This window comes from Oncorhynchus mykiss, chromosome 13, assembly GCF_057628025.1.
Source record: "Oncorhynchus mykiss isolate SJ-2025 chromosome 13, ASM5762802v1, whole genome shotgun sequence".
In the NCBI taxonomy this organism is placed as follows: Eukaryota; Metazoa; Chordata; class Actinopteri; order Salmoniformes; family Salmonidae; genus Oncorhynchus; species Oncorhynchus mykiss.
In genome coordinates this window covers 46,435,562-46,453,941 of record NC_143034.1, presented here as the reverse complement: position 1 = coordinate 46,453,941, position 18,380 = coordinate 46,435,562, and the positions used below count along the sequence as shown (strand labels likewise).

Here is an 18,380-nt window from a genome sequence, read left to right as displayed (position 1 = left end):
AAGCCACTGGACAGGCTTGCACATGTCCACCCAGTGTGCCAAATCTGATGAGATGAGCCTGCACCCCACAGGCCTCCCCTCAGTCTCACAGTAACAGGCTCATGCCCATGCCCAGCCACCTCCATGTGGGCAGCACCATGTCCCTGTGCCAGTGTCGTGCTTCCCTATTACCCAGGGATGGAGCATGAAAGCTGGGCTTGAATCAGAATGCACTCCCCCGCTCCTCCATAGAACAGCCCCATAAGAAGCCCTGGGCTAAGCATGGCTGAAACCCCACCAGTAACTACACAGCTATACAGTCACACAGCTGTGTGTTGGTGTCAGTAGTGGGATGTCAAAGGGTTGGTTGTGTAATATAATAATATAATAAGAAAACATTGGGGGTGGGGGAACTGGAGAAAAAAGAAGCCCTAGGGGCCCTCAGCCTCATGCCAAACACTTTCTCTAACATCCAGCTCCCTCCCTCCCTCACCCTCCTCCACCCCACCCTTCACCCAGCCCAGTCGTAAAAAGACATGTCCTGCAGCCATCCCTCCCCTCTCCCCCACCTCTCTGCTGGATTCACACAGATTTCTGAGACTTAACTTCTCCCATGCCTCTGCATCACAGCCCATGCTTTCTGACAAGGGCGCTGTTTTGGTATTGCTTGGCCAGGCGGAACAAAATGAAATGGAAAATATAAAAAGTGTGTGGCGAAGGAACTACAAACACAGGAAGCTGAAGCAGCTGTGACACACATGGCTGGGCTCTCAGCAGCCCCACGGAGAGACGACAGCACACCGCTGTTTACCCATAAGGCACCTGGGCATGGGGAGCACTGCTACACCACCGGTAATAAAACCAACGATGGGGAAAACTAGAAGAGGGATGGTTGGCTCATTCAGTGCGTGTGCATGTGTGTGTGTCTGTGGGTGCGTGCGTCAACGTGTATGTATGGTTTTAATAAAGCGGCCAGGACAGGAAGTAGGGAGGGCCCCTAGCGACTGTGTGGATGCCTCATTGAGTCTCTGCTGTAGTGTGGAACTCTGGAGGGCAGAGGTCAACCAGCCAGCCCACACATAAATATGTCCGTTTGCCAGCCAATCAAAAATAAAGGCCAACCACCAGAACCAGTCAGGGAGGAGAGAGCCGCTTGACTGCATGGCCAGATCAGACAGCTATTTTGAAATCAGCCAGTTATTCAAGACAGAACCAAAGATTCCCCTCCGACTGCAGATCAGGATGCATCCTGTGATTTTGGTCAGTGACAATCGCAGGGGTTCAGCCAGTTAACCAATGACGAAGGATCGAAAGGAATTCGATGTTAGGCAATGAGTCAATGTTTCCAGTCCATTTAGAGATTGATGAGTGTGTTTAGTGATAAACACAGTGTGGCACAATTTAGCCATCAACCCTTGCGCCATTACCTATCTCTCTCTCTTTCTCTCTCTCCCTTCGTCCCTCCCAGCCCAACCCTCTCTCTCTCTCATTCTCCCTCCCTCTCTCCCTTCGTCCCTCCCAGCCCAAGCCTCTCTCTCTCTCTCATTCTCCCTCCCTCTCTCCCTCTGTCCCTCCCAGCCCAACTCTCTCTCTCTCATTCTCCCTCCCTCTCTCCCTCTGTCCACCAGCTGGGCGACAGCGGTGCCGTCTTCCATTTCAAACGGCTGATGCCCTGAAGCTTTGTGTGTCCGTGTGGAACTCATCTCCTAGCTATCTGCCCACTGAATTAGGGCCTTAGGCCCTGCCAGCCTGCAGAGGGTGGGGAGGCAGGTTATCATACTCTGACAGCTCTCAATGTAAACGCAGGTCTCAGTGTGTGTTCCCCTGGCTTTAATAAGGATAACTTGTTTGAAGTTGGGACTATAGTCTATTATGGCCCCCTGAACCCACAGTCCAAACGGGTTACATGTTGACCGACGGGCCCCAATAGGAATCCATTTAGCCACTGTTAGTTGATATCCTAACCATCTATGTTCACTAAGTTATTCAGAGGACATGCAGAGGTCAGCTCAGGACTGTGTGATAGTCAACATAGACACTTTACATGTTAAGAGCCTAAAGAGATGGGGATATGCAGAGAGAGAGAGAGGGGGGGTGGCAGAGGTACATTCACATGGAATAGAAGGTTTATGTCCTATAATAGATTTTGATATCAAAAGGTATAATTAGCATTTAGTTGCTGGGTGAGAAACCATAAAAGGGGGACATTACAACCCAGATAAGCTGGCAGTGATCGACAGAAAGTTTTTTTTTAGGTGTGTTGTCTACCATGATGTCTGATTGCAGCTGACGCCTACACTGGTTATTTGAGGTACATGTCAGCGTGGTGCCGTCACAGTGGGACACGTGTGTCATCGTGCCGCTTGTAATTGATCAAGCTTTGATCACTGATGACAGTCCCCTCCATCAACACATACGTAAACACAAACACACACACACACACACACACACACACACACATCTGTTTGAAATATATGTGGCAGAGAAAACAGCACTCTGTTTGAATGGCTCTGTCCTCTGTCCTCCTTCCTCCACCCCCTCTGTGATCATTATGCCCAGCCATTATTGCTTCTAATCACTTTAATTTGGGAAGTGGCGCTGATGTGTTGATGAGGGGAGAGAGAGTGAGAGAGCGAGAGAGAGGCGGGACGTGAGGCGACCAGATGTCCCCGCTAACTCCTCTCTGCATGCACCTACAGAGGTGCCTGCCTAACGAACCCCCCTGGGTTGTATTGATGGCTCACCACAACACCGGCCGCACTAATGAACGACCACTCAGGCATCTGTGACATACGTTCTGGCACACAGATGCTACCTGTGGCTGTGTGCACAGGTGTGTGTGTGTGTGTGTGTGTGTGTGTGTGTGTGTGTGTGTGTGTGTGTGTGTGTATACGTGCATACGTGGTGCTTTTCATAACATGCACGTCATGTATATACCCCTAAAATTGCTTATTCAAATCCTGCGATCATGTTTAAGAGAACCACGGAGTTCATATCACCCGTTTTAATGGGGTTTTCCAGCCCTGGCACCAGAGAGACAGCAGCAGTAGACTGCTGTTAGCTAGCGTGGGTATAGGGCAGGAGGACTGATGGAGGGAGGAGGTAGGAGGCACAGCCTGCATGGACATGGCTATGTTTATTTATTGATATTCCTTCCTCCCTTCCCCCTCTCTGTCCCTTGGTGAGATTCTCCGCCGCCTCTGGCTGCGTTGGTATGGTTAGCAGCCTCTCACCATGGATCCCATTACCATGGAAATGCAGGCGATAAAGAGTCCCCTGTCTTTACATAGTCAATGCCGCCGTTCCGGACAGAGAAAATCCCATTCTCTGCGGTGTCCTGTGATGAAATCCGGCGTTGGCTGCTCCCTCCCTCGCAGCACATCACTCATAATAAATAAATGAAGCTCGGCTCGGAGCCTCTCTTTTTTGATTTCTCTCTCTCTCTCTCTCTCTCTCTCTCTCTCTCCTGCCTTTTTTTCCATTCTGTTCATTTCTCTCGTTAGTCCCGTTTTCTCACTCCTCTTTTGCTCTATTTTACTACTCACTCTTATCTCTCCCCCTGTTTCTCTCCCCGCCTGGGGCGGCAGGTAGCCTAGTGGTTAGAGTTTTGGGCCAGTAACCAAAAGGTTGCTGGATCGAATCCCCAAGCCAACAAGGTAAAAATCTGTCCTTCTGTCCGTGAGCAAGGCCCTGGGCGCCAAAGACGTGGATGTTGACTATGGCAGCTCCCCGCACCTCTCTCATTCAGAGGGGTTGGGTTAAATGTGGAATACATTTCAGTTGAATGCATTCAGTTGTACAATTGACTAGGTATCCCCCTTTCCCTATGTGTATATGGAGCATAGGTCTGTGTGTGTAGGAGCATTCAGAGAGAAGATTGCGTGGACATTTTGTTGCCCCTGATCCCGTCGGTCTCTCTCTGAGCACATCCCAGCACTGACACGCCTGTCTCTCTCTGAGCACATCCCAGCACTGACACGCCTGTCTCTCTCTGAGCACATCCCAGCACTGACACGCCTGTCTCTCTCTGAGCACATCCCAGCACTGACACGCCTGTCTCTCTCTCCCTCTCTCTTCACACAAGAAGCAGAGCGTGAGACTCAGCTGTGATAGAGTAGAGTATGCCATAGGGGCTCATTACTTGAAGTGACAGTTAGAAACAACAAGTGTGCCACCGGAGGAACACAGGACAAGTGTCCCACAGGAGGGGAACAGGACAAGTGTGCCACCGGAGGAACACAGGACAAGTGTGCCACCGGAGGGGAACAGGACAAGTGTCCCACTGGAGGGTAACAGGACAAGTGTGCCACAGGAGGGGAACAGGACAAGTGTGCCACAGGAGGGGAACAGGACAAGTGTCCCACTGGAGGGGAACAGGACAAGTGTGCCACTGGAGGGGAACAGGACAAGTGTGCCACAGGAGGGGAACAGGACAAGTGTCCCACTGGAGGGGAACAGGACAAGTGTCCCACTGGAGGGGAACAGGACAAGTGTCCCACCGGAGGGGAACAGGACAAGTGTCCCACCGGAGGGGAACAGGACAAGTGTCCCACCGGAGGGGAACAGGACAAGTGTGCCACTGGAGGGGAACAGGACAAGTGTCCCACCGGAGGGGAACAGGACAAGTGTCCCACCGGAGGGGAACAGGACAAGTGTCCCACTGGAGGGGAACAGGACAAGTGTCCCACTGGAGGGGAACAGGACAAGTGTCCCACTGGAGGGGAACAGGACAAGTGTGCCACAGGAGGGGAACAGGACAAGTGTCCCACTGGAGGGGAACAGGACAAGTGTGCCACAGGAGGGGAACAGGACAAGTGTGCCACAGGAGGGGAACAGGACAAGTGTCCCACTGGAGGGGAACAGGACAAGTGTCCCACTGGAGGGGAACAGGACAAGTGTCCCACTGGAGGGGAACAGGACAAGTGTGCCACAGGAGGGGAACAGGACAAGTGTCCCACTGGAGGGGAACAGGACAAGTGTCCCACTGGAGGGGAACAGGACAAGTGTCCCACAGGAGGGGAACAGGACAATTGAAAAATGAAATGGTCCGAGAGGCTGTGTGCCACAAGGTTCCTCAAGCTGAGGGATGGGCCTGGAGAAAAATGTAAACACTCTTATAGACAGAGCTATGGATGCAAGGACTGACCATCTAATATATAAAAAACATATTTTTAAGCAAGTTTTGAGGCTGTACAGAATTTGTTTACATGTATAATGTTTACAAACATTGGTAAAACAAGCTTATGTTTTGGGTTCTGATTGGATTTGACAGTTGAACTAAGCTCATTTATATGGTATATTCTTCAAGAAGGAAAAGGTATATAAATATATATAAATTCATAAGGTCAACAATGGATGTAGCAACTGCAGATCTCCCCTTTTAAGAACTGAGTCTGACACCTTTACTTCTGGTTTTGTTGTGAATATAAAGGAGATAAATGAATGGGTTGAGGTTCAGGATATGATATCTCACTGATTCATTTCACTGACAGCTCGTGGAAACACAGTACAAAAATATTCAATCCTCAAATAAATGGGAACCAAACAGCTTAATATAACAACAGTGATTATTATCACTTTGAAAGAACGGGCAGTAGAGTAAGCCAGGCGAGAGAGAGAGATGGGTAGATGACTAGATGGATGGGAGGAGAGCGTGTCAGAAGGCTGGGCACAGAGAGAGAGATGGGTAGATGAGTAGATGGATGGGAGGAGAGCGTGTCAGAAGGCTGGGCACAGAGAAAGAGATGGGTAGATGAGTGGATGGATGGGAGGAGAGCGTGTCAGAAGGCTGGGCACAGAGAGAGAGATGGGTAGATGAGTAGATGGATGGATGGGATTAGAGCGTGTCAGAAGGCTGGGCACAGGGAGAGAGATGGGTAGATGAGTAGATGGATGGGAGGAGAGCGTGTCAGAAGGCTGGGCACAGGGAGAGAGATTGTAGATGAGTAGATGGATGGGAGGAGAGCGTGTCAGAAGGCTGGGCACAGGGAGAGAGATGGGTAGATGAGTAGATGGATGAGAGGAGAGCGTGTCAGAAGGCTGGGCACAGGGAGAGAGATGGGTAGATGAGTAGATGGATGAGAGGAGAGCGTGTCAGAAGGCTGGGCACAGGGAGAGAGATGGGTAGATGAGTAGATGGATGGGAGGAGAGCGTGTCAGAAGGCTGGGCACAGGGAGAGAGATTGTAGATGAGTAGATGGATGGGAGGAGAGCGTGTCAGAAGGCTGGGCACAGGGAGAGAGAAAGAGAGAAATGACCTCTGGCTAGAAACGTATTGTTGCTCACCATTATTATTGTTGTTCGTATCACGCCCAGGTGCTATTTATAACACCTGGATGCCCCAGTTACACTACTGCTCAGAAGCAGCTCACTAATAATATATTTCTCTCTTTCCCTCTCTTGTTCTCCATGCCTCTCGGCTAGGGTGATTCTCAGCCACTGAACTGTGGTGGTGTGGGTGTGTGGGGTTTTATGGGCGTGTGCCTGTCAAGGGGGTGGCTCTGCTGGAGGGATGGAGAAATGGGTGTGCCAATGTGTGCCATGGGGAACCGGAATGGTGATGGCATACTTTGTTGAGGGGACTTTTTAAGTGGAGCACAGAACATGAAGGGTAGGGACATGTCTTTGTAGTGGGAAGTTGCTCTGTATTTAGACTTTGTCCTCAAACTCTGAAAAAGTGTCCAGGGAAGCAGCTGTACTCAGCATTACAGTAGCTGTGTACTGTAGAAGTCAGTGCCAATCCAGTGGTAGATGATCTGGACAGTGGACAGATTTACAGCAGTACAGTACAGGCCATAGGACCGTCCAGGGTGGTGTGTTACAGTATGCCCTACAGGCCATAGGACCGTCCGGGGTGGTTATATTACTGTAAGCTCTACAGGCCATGGGACCGTCCAGGGTGGTGATGGTATAGTATGCCCTACAGGCCATGGGACCGTCCAGGGTGGTGATGGTATAGTATGTCCTACAGGCCATGGGACCGTCCAGGGTGGTGATGGTATAGTATGCCCTACAGGCCATGGGACCGTCCAGGGTGGTGATGGTATAGTATGCCCTATAGGCCATGGGACCATCCAGGGTGGTGATGGTATAGTATGCCCTACAGGCCATGGGACCGTCCAGGGTGGTGTGTTACAGTATGCCCTACAGGCCATAGGACCGTCCAGGGTGGTGTGTTAAAGTATGCCCTACAGGCCATAGGACCGTCCGGGGTGGTTATATTACTGTAAGCTCTATAGGCCATGGGACCATCCAGGGTTGTGATGGTATAGTAAGCCCTACAGGCCATGGGACCGTCCAGGGTGGTGATGGTATAGTATGTCCTACAGGCCATGGGACCGTCCAGGGTGGTGATGGTATAGTATGCCCTACAGGCCATGGGACCGTCCAGGGTGGTGATGGTATAGTATGCCCTATAGGCCATGGGACCATCCAGGGTGGTGATGGTATAGTATGCCCTACAGGCCATGGGACCGTCCAGGGTGGTGATGGTATAGTTTGCCCTACAGGCCATGGGACCGTCCAGGGTGGTGATGGTATAGTATGCCCTATAGGCCATGGGACCATCCAGGGTGGTGATGGTATAGTATGCCCTACAGGCCATGGGACCGTCCAGGGTGGTGATGGTATAGTATGCCCTACAGGCCATGGGACTGTCCAGGGTGGTGATGGTATAGTATGCCCTACAGGCCATGGGACCGTCCAGGGTGGTGATGGTATAGTATGCCCTACAGGCCATGGGACCGTCCAGGGTGGTGATGGTATAGTATGCACTACAGGCCATGGGACCATCCAGGGTGGTGATGGTATAGTATGCCCTACAGACCATGGGACCATCCAGGGTGGTGATGGTATAGTATGCCCTACAGACCATGGGACCATCCAGGGTGGTGATGGTATAGTATGCCCTACAGACCATGGGACCGTCCAGAGTGGTGTGTTACAGTATGCCCTACAGACCATGGGACCATCCAGGGTGGTGATGGAATAGTATGCCCTACAGACCATGGGACCATCCAGGGTGGTGATGGTATAGTATGCACTACAGGCCATGGGACCATCCAGGGTGGTGATGGTATAGTATGCCCTACAGACCATGGGACCATCCAGGGTGGTGATGGTATAGTATGCCCTACAGACCATGGGACCATCCAGGGTGGTGATGGTATAGTATGCCCTACAGACCATGGGACCATCCAGGGTGGTGATGGTACAGTACGCCCTACAGGCCATGGGACCATCCGGGGTGGTGATGGTACAGAACAACCTACAGCTGAAGATGAATAACATTATTTTATTGTCCAAATGGACAGACGGTCCAACGGACTTCCACTTTATCCTAACCCCTCTGACCTTGGCTGCCTGTACCCTATGAACAGTTCATTCACCTCTTGTGTTTGTGTTTGTCCAGGACTGGATTTCCATGTGGACCTTCACAGGATCGGGGCGAAGGAGGGCCTGAAAGGCCGGAAGCTACATAAAGCCATGGAGAGCTACGCCTGGAACATCACCGTCCTCAAGGTATGAGTACAGTACATCCATCCATCCATCCTAAAACACAGGAAAATCTTTGACAAGATACTGTACTATTAAAGACTAATGGATAGTGTACTGTCAAGATAACACTAGCAATGTATGGCTAGTGCATCATTCCTTAGAAATACTGCTTCGGTCTGCATAAGTTCACAAGGTTATTGATTTGAAACAACTTCCAGTAATTTATAGAAGTGATGTTGCTGCTCTACTCTCCCAAGTGATTACATCTTAAGACAGCAATTTGGCTAATTGGCACCTCCCTTCTTTGTAATCCTTAAATCTCTTAATTAAATGGTGCAGCTCCAGCCTACAGCTGTATCAGTGGGCTCAGCAGTAACTAACATGATAACACATCCCACATGAAAGAATACCTTAGTGTACTATTTACATTTTAGGGGGGTGAGGGGTCTTAGGAGAGTAGGAGGGTTATTTAAGATACTGTTTGAAGAAGTAGGGTTTCAGATGTTTTCGGAAGATGGGCAGGAACTCTGCTGCTTCAGTGGGAAGCTGGTTCCACCATTGCAGTGCCAGGACAGAGAAGAGCTTTGACTGGGCTGAGCGGGAGCTGCCCTCCTAGGGGTGGGAGGGACAAGAGACCAGAAGTGGCTCAGGTTGGGGTGTAGAGTTTGAGCATAGACTGAAGGTAGGGAGTGGCAGTTCCTCTTGCTGTTCTGTAGTTAAGCACCATGGTCTTGTAGCGGAAGCGAGCTTCAACTGGAAGCCAGTGGAGTGTCAGAGAAGCGGGGTGACATGAGAGAACTTGGGAAGGTTGAAAACCAGGTGGGCTGCAGTGTTCTGGATAAGTTGCAGGGGTTTGATGGCACAAGCGGGGAGCCCAACAAACAGCGAGTTGCAGTAGACCAGAAGGCAGAGGACAAGTGCCTGGATTAGGACCTGCGCCGCTTCCTGTGTGAGGTAGGGTTGTACTCTACGGACGTTGTAGAGCATGAACCTGCAGGAGCGGGTCACTGCTTTGATGTTTGCAGAGAACAACAGGTTGTTGTCCAGTGTCACTCCAAGGTTCTTTGCACTCTGGGAGTGCGACACTGTGGAGTTGTCAACCGTGATGGAGAGGTCTTTGAGCGGGCAGGCCTTCCCCAGGAGGAAGAGTCGAGGTTGAGCTTGAGGTGGTGGGCCGACATCCAAGTTGAGATATCTGCCAAGCACGCAGAGATGCGTGTCGCCACCTGGGTGTCAGAAGGGGGGATGGACAAAAGGGGCTGAGTGTGAGGATATGACGGAACTGAGCGATTTGGTAAATAGAGAGAAGAGGAGAGGGCCTAGAACCGAGCCCTGGGGGACACCAGTAGTGAGAATACGTTGGGCAGACACAGATCCTCTCCATGTCACCTGGTAGGAGCGGCCTGCTAGGTAGGATTCAATCCAAAAGTGGGCATTGCCTGAGACGTCCAGCACTGAGATGGTGGAGAGGAGGATCTGATGGTTCACAGTGTCGAAGGCAACAGATAGATCTAGGAGGATGAGAACAGAGGAGAGAGAGTCAGCTTTGGAAGTGCGAAAATCCTCCGTGACACAGAAGAGCAGTCTAGGTTGAGTGACCCATCTTGAAGCCTTGACTGGTTAGGGTCAAGAAGGTCGTTCTGAGAGAGATAACGAGAAAGTTGATCAGAGACAACACGCTCAAGTGTTTTGGAAAGAAAAGAAAGAAGGGATACAGGTCTGTAGGTTTTGATGCCAGATGAGTAGTGTGTTGGTTTCTTGAGGAGGGTAGCGACTCGGGCCATTTTGAAGTCAGAGGGGACGCAGCCAGTGGTCAGGGATGAGTTGATGAGGGAAGTGAGGAATGGGAGAAGGTCTCCAGAGATGGTCTTGAGAAGGGGATGGGGTTGAGTATTCACTGTAGTGTTTTTGCAGACTTTGCTGTAGTATTAACTGTAGTATACTGTAGTATTTACAGTTAACTATAGTATAAATACTATAGTAAAATAAAACTGTAGTATATATATTATTGGCCAAAAGTTTAGAGAATGACATAATATGAATTTTTACAAAGTCTGCTGCCTCAGTATGATGGCAATTTGCATATACTCCAGAATGTTATGAATAGTGATCAGATGAATTGCAATTAATTGCAAAGTCCCTCTTTGCCATGCAAATGAACTGAATCCCCCAAAAAAACATTTCCACTGCTTTTCATCCCTGCCACAAAAGAACCAGCTGACATCATGTCAGTGATTCTCTCGTTAACACAGATGTGAGTGTTGACGAGGACAAGGCTGGAGATCACTCTGTCATGCTGATTGAGTTTAAATAACAGACTGGAAGCTTCAAAAGGAGGTTGGTGCTTGGAAACATTGTTCTTCCTCTGTCAACCATGGTTACCTGCAAGGAAACACGTGGCGTCATCATTGCTTTGCACAAAAAGGGCTTCACAGGCAAGGATATTGCTGCTAGTAAGATTGCACCTAAATCAACCATTTATCGGATCATCAAGAACTTCAAGGAGAGCGGTTCAATTGTTGTGAAGAAGGCTTCAGGGCGCCCAAGAAAGTCTAGAAAAAGGTAGAAGGATTGGACTGCTGAGGACTGGGGTCATTTTCTCTAATGAATCCCCTTTCGATTGTTTGGGGAATCTGGAAAAAAGCTTGCCCGGAGAAGACAAGGCGAGCGCTACCATCAGTCCTGTGTCATGCCAACAGTAAAGCATCCTGAGAACATTCATGTGTGGGGTTGCTTCTCAGCCAAGGGAGTGGGATCACTCACAATTTTGCCTAAGAACACAGCCATGAATAAAGAATGGTAACACATCCTCCGAGAGCAACTTCTCCCAACCATCCAGGAACAGTTTGGTGACGAACAATGCATTTTCCAGCATGATGGAGCACCTTGTCATAAGGCAAAAGTGATAACTAACTGGGTCGGGGAACAAAACATAGATATTTTGGGTCCATGGCGAGGAAACTCCCCAGACCTTAATCCCATTGAGAACTTGTGGTCAATCCTCAAGAGGCGGGTGAACAAACAAAAACCCACAAATTCTGACAAACTCCAAGCATTGATTATGCAAGAATGGGCTTACCATCAGTGGCCCAGAAGTTAATTGATTGCCGAGGTCTTGAAAAAGAAGGGTCAACACTGCAAATATTGACTCTTTGCATCAACTTCATGTAATTGTCGATAAAAGCCTTTGACACTTATGAAATGCTTGTAATTATACTTCAGTATTCCATAGTAACATCTGACAAAAATATCTAAAGTCACTGAAGCAGCAAACTTTGTGAAAATGAATACTTGTGTCATTCTCAAAACTTTTGGCCACGACTGTATTCTGCAGTATACTACAACATTCTATAGTAAGTACTACACATGATTGAGGGATACCACAGTGTGTAGTATAGTATTCTACAGTATACTATTTTTTACTATAGAATTCTATGGTAAGTACTGTAATATTCTATAGTAAACTGTAGTATTTTTTTCATGTAGGATGATACCATTGCACACCATTTGTTAGCCGATATGCACAGTAGGCTCCACCCCTCTCCACCATCACCCGCTCTCCCTGGAGTTTTGACCCAGCAGACGTGCCCTTAGGTGGGCCATTGGTGTCACACTCTCCCCCTTCTCTCTCCCCTCTTCATCTCACTCTCCTTTCCCCTCTCTCTCCTCTATATTCCCTCTCTCTCCTCTCTCCCTTCTCTGCCCTCTCTCCCGTCTCCTCGCCTGTAAACACAGGCCCACAATCATATAAAGCGGGGCCCAACACCCTCATTTCACAGCCTCAATGAATCATTACCCGTGGTAATAGCAACACTGATAAAGCATGAAGCCTCGCAACCATCTCGCCAAGACACAAATAAGGACATAGAGGGAATGTGTGATGTGTGTTTTCGATCTCATCTGGATGTAATTCTTCAGGATTGAGTGAAGTGTTTAGCCTGGTTTGGGGCTCTGCTGGGCTCTGCCGGGCTGGCAGCCAGAGAGAGAGGGAGGATGTGACCAGGGATACATTTGATTCCCCAGGACCTTTTTATCAGGGAGACGTCTGGGCTGCATCAAACAGGACCAGAAACGACGTTAAAGAACAAATGAAAAGGGATAGAAGACAGGATGGAAATATATATAATATATAATGTAGCTCAAAGGTAGAGCCACGAGACAATGTTAACAGTAGTTTGAGATGCACCTTCGAAAAGTGCGTTGCTCAGCCTATTTTGTTTGGACTCATTGTTCGTTGGCAGCCTATGTGGCTGGCAGTCTTATCTTAGTTAAGCTTTAATTCACTCTATAGAACTGAAGGACTTAAGCACTTAAGAAGCCTCACGTGGACACACAAAACCTAAGACCTTACCCCCTCCATCCCTCCACCCCTCATCCTTCTCCCTCCTTCCTCCTTCCTCGTGTCTGTACGGGGAGTTGTGGGTACAGGCTGCATGTCCGTATCTACATAGCACAGCAGACACGGGCACATTATCAGCCAAAATACCTCTCTTTATGGTGGTGAACATTTGGTATGAGGCAGTGTGGTCTGTGTGTGCCAGCCAGGCTTGGCAGCCCAAGTCCAGGCAGCCACCTCTCCATTCAGCCCAACTCACTGGTTTCACAGCCCACAGACTCCATGAGGGTACCCAGCCTGCCAGCTGTGGTAGGGGCTAGAGAGTGAGAGAGAGAGAGGATAAAAGAAGGTGCTAAGAGAAAATTGTGGATTCCTTTTATAGAAACTTAAGAAGCTCCAAAGACTCTATGGGATTGTAGAGACCCCCCCAGCAGCACCAGCTAGTCTGATTCTCTAGATACAGTATTGTTCTTGAAGCATAGTAACTTAGAAGTCAACGATTAAAGGACTGTCCATGTTGAAGCTCCTCCTGTCACCAGTTTGTCTCTATGCCTAGTGTTCTCTCCACAGCTAATCTATAGTCTCACTGAGTCCTCTGACCCATATATTCAGATCTGGAGGCAAATTGGAGGTTGAGATAAACCTTCCCATAAAAATAAATAAACATAGAAACAGGTGAATGGACTGTGTTAAGGACGAGGAAGGAACAACTGTGACTGGTTAGGAGTTCTACAGATGGAGATGTGTGATTGGTGGTTCTTTGGAGCCTCAGCCGTGGCTAACCCCCAATGGAACGCTGTGCTGCAGGCCAGGCCAGCTGCGGGGGTGAGTGGACCCGTAGCCATGGTTGAGCTCAGCCCATGGTGATTAGGTTCCGGTACCACCAGCCAAGACCCTGACTGGCACAGCAGCACCAGCTTTGTGACTCCCACGGGAACATTACATCATTTCTCAAACATCTGATTTATTCATGCTGTTGGAGTGGATTGTGTTCTGAGGCCCTTCATGTAGAAGACTTGTCGCTAAGCATTACCCTCATGCGAGAGGGGAACAAGAGGCATTTTGTCCAGAGTTGTACCCTCAACCCCCCCTATAATACACGCCACACTAACCTGTCTGCCCAGTGGCAATGGGTAGTACCTCCCGACAGACAAACAGACAGGCCGGCAGACACCCCTAGTACAGGCAGGACATATTCCTTGGTCCCCGCCTCAAACAGCATCGTCCCACAGGGACGTCGCTCAGGCTCCCTTAGCCAGCTAACTGCTGACGACGGCAGGGTGGTGATGAGACTCAAGAGAGCTTCAGAGAATAAGGGACGGTTGTTGTTGAGGTGGGCTGTGAAGGGATGTGGTGGGTGGGATGTAGAGAGAAGACAAGGAAGAGAAGAGGGGAGTGTTAAGTGTTTAGTAGTGAGGGTCTGTGTTTTTTTTTTTAGGGACACAAGTTCCGTAAGGGGGCTGGTTTTGTTTTGTTGTTGAGGATGCAGCCTCTACGTCTTTCCAGTCTGAGTGTCTACGGAGTTGAATCCAGGCCCACAACACTACAGAATAGAGCCAGCGGGGCTGCAGTAGCCCATTCTCCAACTCAGAAACCAAGGCAGCCACAGAAACTGCCCTGATTGACTTTACAACGCCATAAAGCGGGAGGCCTGCCCTGACCACTTCCTCCCCATCTGGCACGGTTTAATCTCTGGGGTGTTCCTAAATAAAGAGGACGATAATGATGGTGTGGGATCACTTATCAACAGATTACTTTTGAAGGGGCTCTGAGGAACCGCAGAGAATTCCACCAACCACACTGCAGCATGGATGTAGGCTGCCATCTGCTGGCTAAAAGAATGTAGTGCGTTACATTGTATTTGTTAAATGCTTTGTAAACAACAGGTGTAAACTAACAGTGAGAAGCTTACTTTTTCAACAATGCAGAGTTAAAGATAAAAAACAGAAATAGTGACACAGGGAATAACGCATAACAATGACGAGTTAAAATAACATGGCTATATACATGGAATACCAATACTGAGTCGATGTGCAGGGGTACGAGGTAATTGAGGTAGCTATATACATATAGGTAGGGTTAAAGAGACTAGGCAACAGGATAGATAATAGAAGTAGCAGTGTGTATCCATTTGATTAGCTATTTAGTAGTATTATGGCTTGGGGGTAGAAGCTACTTTAGGGTCCTGTTGGTTCCAGACTTGGTGCACTGGTACCGCTTGCCGTGCGATAGCAAAGGGAACTATCTATGGCTTGGGTGGCTGGAGTCTGAAAAATGTTTGGGTCTTCCTCTGACAACGTCTGATATAGAGGGCATTATTGAAACACATGAGTGACAGCATTCTCTCTCTGAGAATTCTTTGTCTCTCTCTTTCCTGTCTCTCTCTCTCTCTCTCTCTCTCGCTCTCTCTCAGGGTCAGGCGGACCTCCTGAAGCACGCTAAGAGTGAGGCTTTGGACACGCTGCGTCAGATCCACTGTGCCACCCAGTCCTGTGGCCTGAGCAAGAACGGAGCTACCTCCCCTCAGCTCCAACACCATCCACTGCAAGCACAGGCCCAGTACCAGGCCCAGCCCCACCATCCACCCCAACCTCACCATCTCCAACCTCAGGCCCAGACCCAACCCCAGGCCCAGCCTCTGTCCCAACACCTGGCTGAACCCCAGGCCGAGGCCCAACCACAGCTCCAGGCCCAGCTCCATACTCAACCCCATCCCCTGTCTCAGCGTCCGCTCCTGCCTCCCCTCCCACCCCAGCCCCCACAGTATAGGGCAGCAGGCTCTCACGATGCCATCTCTGAGAACGAGACGGCCAGCGATGGTTCCTGCTGACCCGTTGCCTGTACCCGCAGTGGAGTCCAGCCAAAGAGAGACAGGGAGAGGAGAATAGAAAGAGAGAGGGGGCTTGAGAAGCAGAGAGGAGAAGAGCAAAGAACATGGATGGTTCCTTTAACACCCCCGAAGATGGACAGAGAGGAGAGAATGAAGGAGAGGGAGAAGGAAAGGGAGAGGGAGAGAGATGGTGAGAAGGAAATAGCAGAAGAGAAACAGCAAATAGAGCAAGGGACGGGGAAGAAAACTCACCGTAAAAGACAAGAGACACAAGTTTGAAAATGTATTGTTTTAGAGACAAAGAAGAAATGTCTCTGTCAGCTCTCTCCCCGGGCCTATTTCTCTCTCTTGGATTGGAAAGAGCGAATAGCACCCATATTAGCGAGTTCAGTCAGTCTCTCAGTCAGTCAGTCAGGAGAGTCTCGCTGTCTTTCTCTGGGCAGTGCCCTGCGGGTACAGGCACCTTACATTGGCATTTCATACCGCACAAGTTCGCCTTTGGATTTCCCTAGGATACCCATAGCATGTCCAGGACCCTTTCTTTCTCTCCTCCTCTATCTTCTCCCTTATGTTTACTCCATATACCTGTAGATCTGCCCTTCCATGCGTCATCCCGAGCTTCAAGCCTGCCCTTCTTGCCGAGGAGGAGGCTGCCGTTTAACTGCACAACGTAGAGCAGCTCACACGGACTCTGTAGGGATCCGAGCTAGAGGACCATTACTGCACAAACCAACGGCGCTGTCTATGAGAGAGACGTTAAAGGACTGCAGCTCTGCAGCCTCTCTCTGTCTGTCACTACCTACCTGGCCTCTACAATGATGCACTGGCTCCCCCTGCTGGAGACTCCAACCTCCGCAGGACCCCATACACTTGCACAGTGCCCTTAATTAAGATTTGTATTTTTGTTAACTGTCAATCACAACATGCCTGGACGCTTAGTAGGGGGTCTCCCTAGCGCCTCTCAAGGGGCTGTGTGCATAACGTCCCGTATGTTGCTGTCGTCGTCCCATGGATGGAGGGAGCGTGGCCGTGCTCTGCGAGGTAGCTACTAGCTAGAGCTCACCAACCAGTTTTAACTGGAACAGTCTGTTGACCCCGTCTGCGCTGCGAAGACTAAAGGTCAAAGATCACAAGAGAAACATGGACCTGGGGCAGATTCCTGCTGTCAATCAAACACACACCTAACCTAAAAGAGAAACTGTGACTCTATATAGATGTATACTGAATGTATGTACAAGTATTGAAGAGACACTTTACATTTATCTCCGATAATTCTCCCTGAAACAAAACATCCCGTTGATATTCTTATTATTGTTATAATTGATGTTAGTTATATTCATATTACAATTATTTTCTATACAGTATATTCCTACATATACAGTGACTTGATACCTGTTGCTCTGTGCTGCAGATCAAGACAGGTGGTGTGGAATGTTGGGTGTAGGGGTTAGAGGTCAGGGTGGGTTTGGGTTGGGGGGTCATCATTCCAAAAATTGGATCAAACAATAACCTGACTTGTGTTTCACTGCAAAGTGGTGTGGTTCTGTATGAGCTCCTTAAAATGGCCCATTAAAACTGGCTTTGTTCGTCCTGCCTCCTATTCTTCAATTCTTCCACTTTGTCAGTGTCTTCATGCTGGCAGCCTACCTGACATGAATATGTAGGATTCCTTCTGCAGGAAAAGAATGGGGAATATAATTGCATGAAGACATTCTGAGGGAACATGTTATGAGTGACAGTGTCTGTGAGGGAAATGGGCATGAGGGATTCATCCTTTTGCCAAAGTCAGGTACGATAGGTCCAGGTCAAATAGGGGATGCTTATATCTGTCCTGTTTTACACCGTGTATTCAGACAGTATTCAAACCCCTTGACCCTTTTCACATTTTCCTGCGTTACAGCCTGAATTTAAAATGGATTACATTGAGATTTTGTGTCACTGGCCTACACACAATACCCCATAATGTCAAAGTGGAATTATGTTTGTATACATTTCTACAAATGTATTCTAAATGAAAAGCTGAAATAAGTATTCAATCCCTTTGCTATGGCAAGCCTAAATTAGTTCAGGACTCACTCTGTGTGCCATAATAGTGTTTAACATTATTTTTTTATGACTACCTCATCGCTGTACTCAGTTGCCGGTGAGGAAGGAAACAGTTCATGGCCAATGGTGACTTTAAAACAGTTACAGAGTTTAATGGCTGTGGTAGGAGAAAACTGATGATGGATCGACATTGTAGTTACTCCACAATGCTAACCTAATTGACAGAGGGAAAATAAGGAAGCCTGCAGTGCATCATACACAGGCGAAGTGCTTGGAGAAGGTGCAATTTGCAGTTCAAGATGAAGCAAACGTATAACTCTGGCTTGTCATGCTAAATTCAAAGCTGGGCTGTACAACATGCAAAAACGTAGGTAGCCTGAGTCTAGAAACGACTGGAGGGATTCAACTAGCAAAAGAGTGGGTGGAATGTACATTAACATCCTCTGCCTCAGATGTAAATAAGCCATAAAAAAAGGTTTTTGAACATGCCTGAACCAAGGGACATTTGGTGGCAGCAAGTCTCGTAGACAAGTCTAAAGAAGACACCCAGGTTATAGTTAACACACAAAATAAATACAAATAGACACTACAGACAGAATACAGTGGGGCAAAAAAGTATTTAGTCAGCCACCAATTGTGCAAGTTCTCCCACTTAAAAAGATGAGAGAGGCCTGTAATTTTCATGATAGGTAC

The 18,380-nt window shown here is 48.8% G+C and overlaps 1 protein-coding gene across 1 annotated transcript in view; it reads left to right on the top strand.

Moving 5' to 3' along the window:
• The window catches only part of LOC110486262 (inactive phospholipase C-like protein 2), a 96,588-nt gene extending 79,352 nt beyond the window's left edge, over positions 1-17,236 (top strand). Inside the window, exons 5-6 of the mRNA XM_090196327.1 lie at positions 8,390-8,499; positions 15,225-17,236. Of these exons, the coding sequence (XP_090052453.1) occupies positions 8,390-8,499; positions 15,225-15,641 (527 nt within the window). The 3' untranslated portion in view covers positions 15,642-17,236. The remainder of the gene's footprint in view (positions 1-8,389; positions 8,500-15,224) is intronic.
• The last annotated feature ends 1,144 nt before the right edge of the window (positions 17,237-18,380 follow it).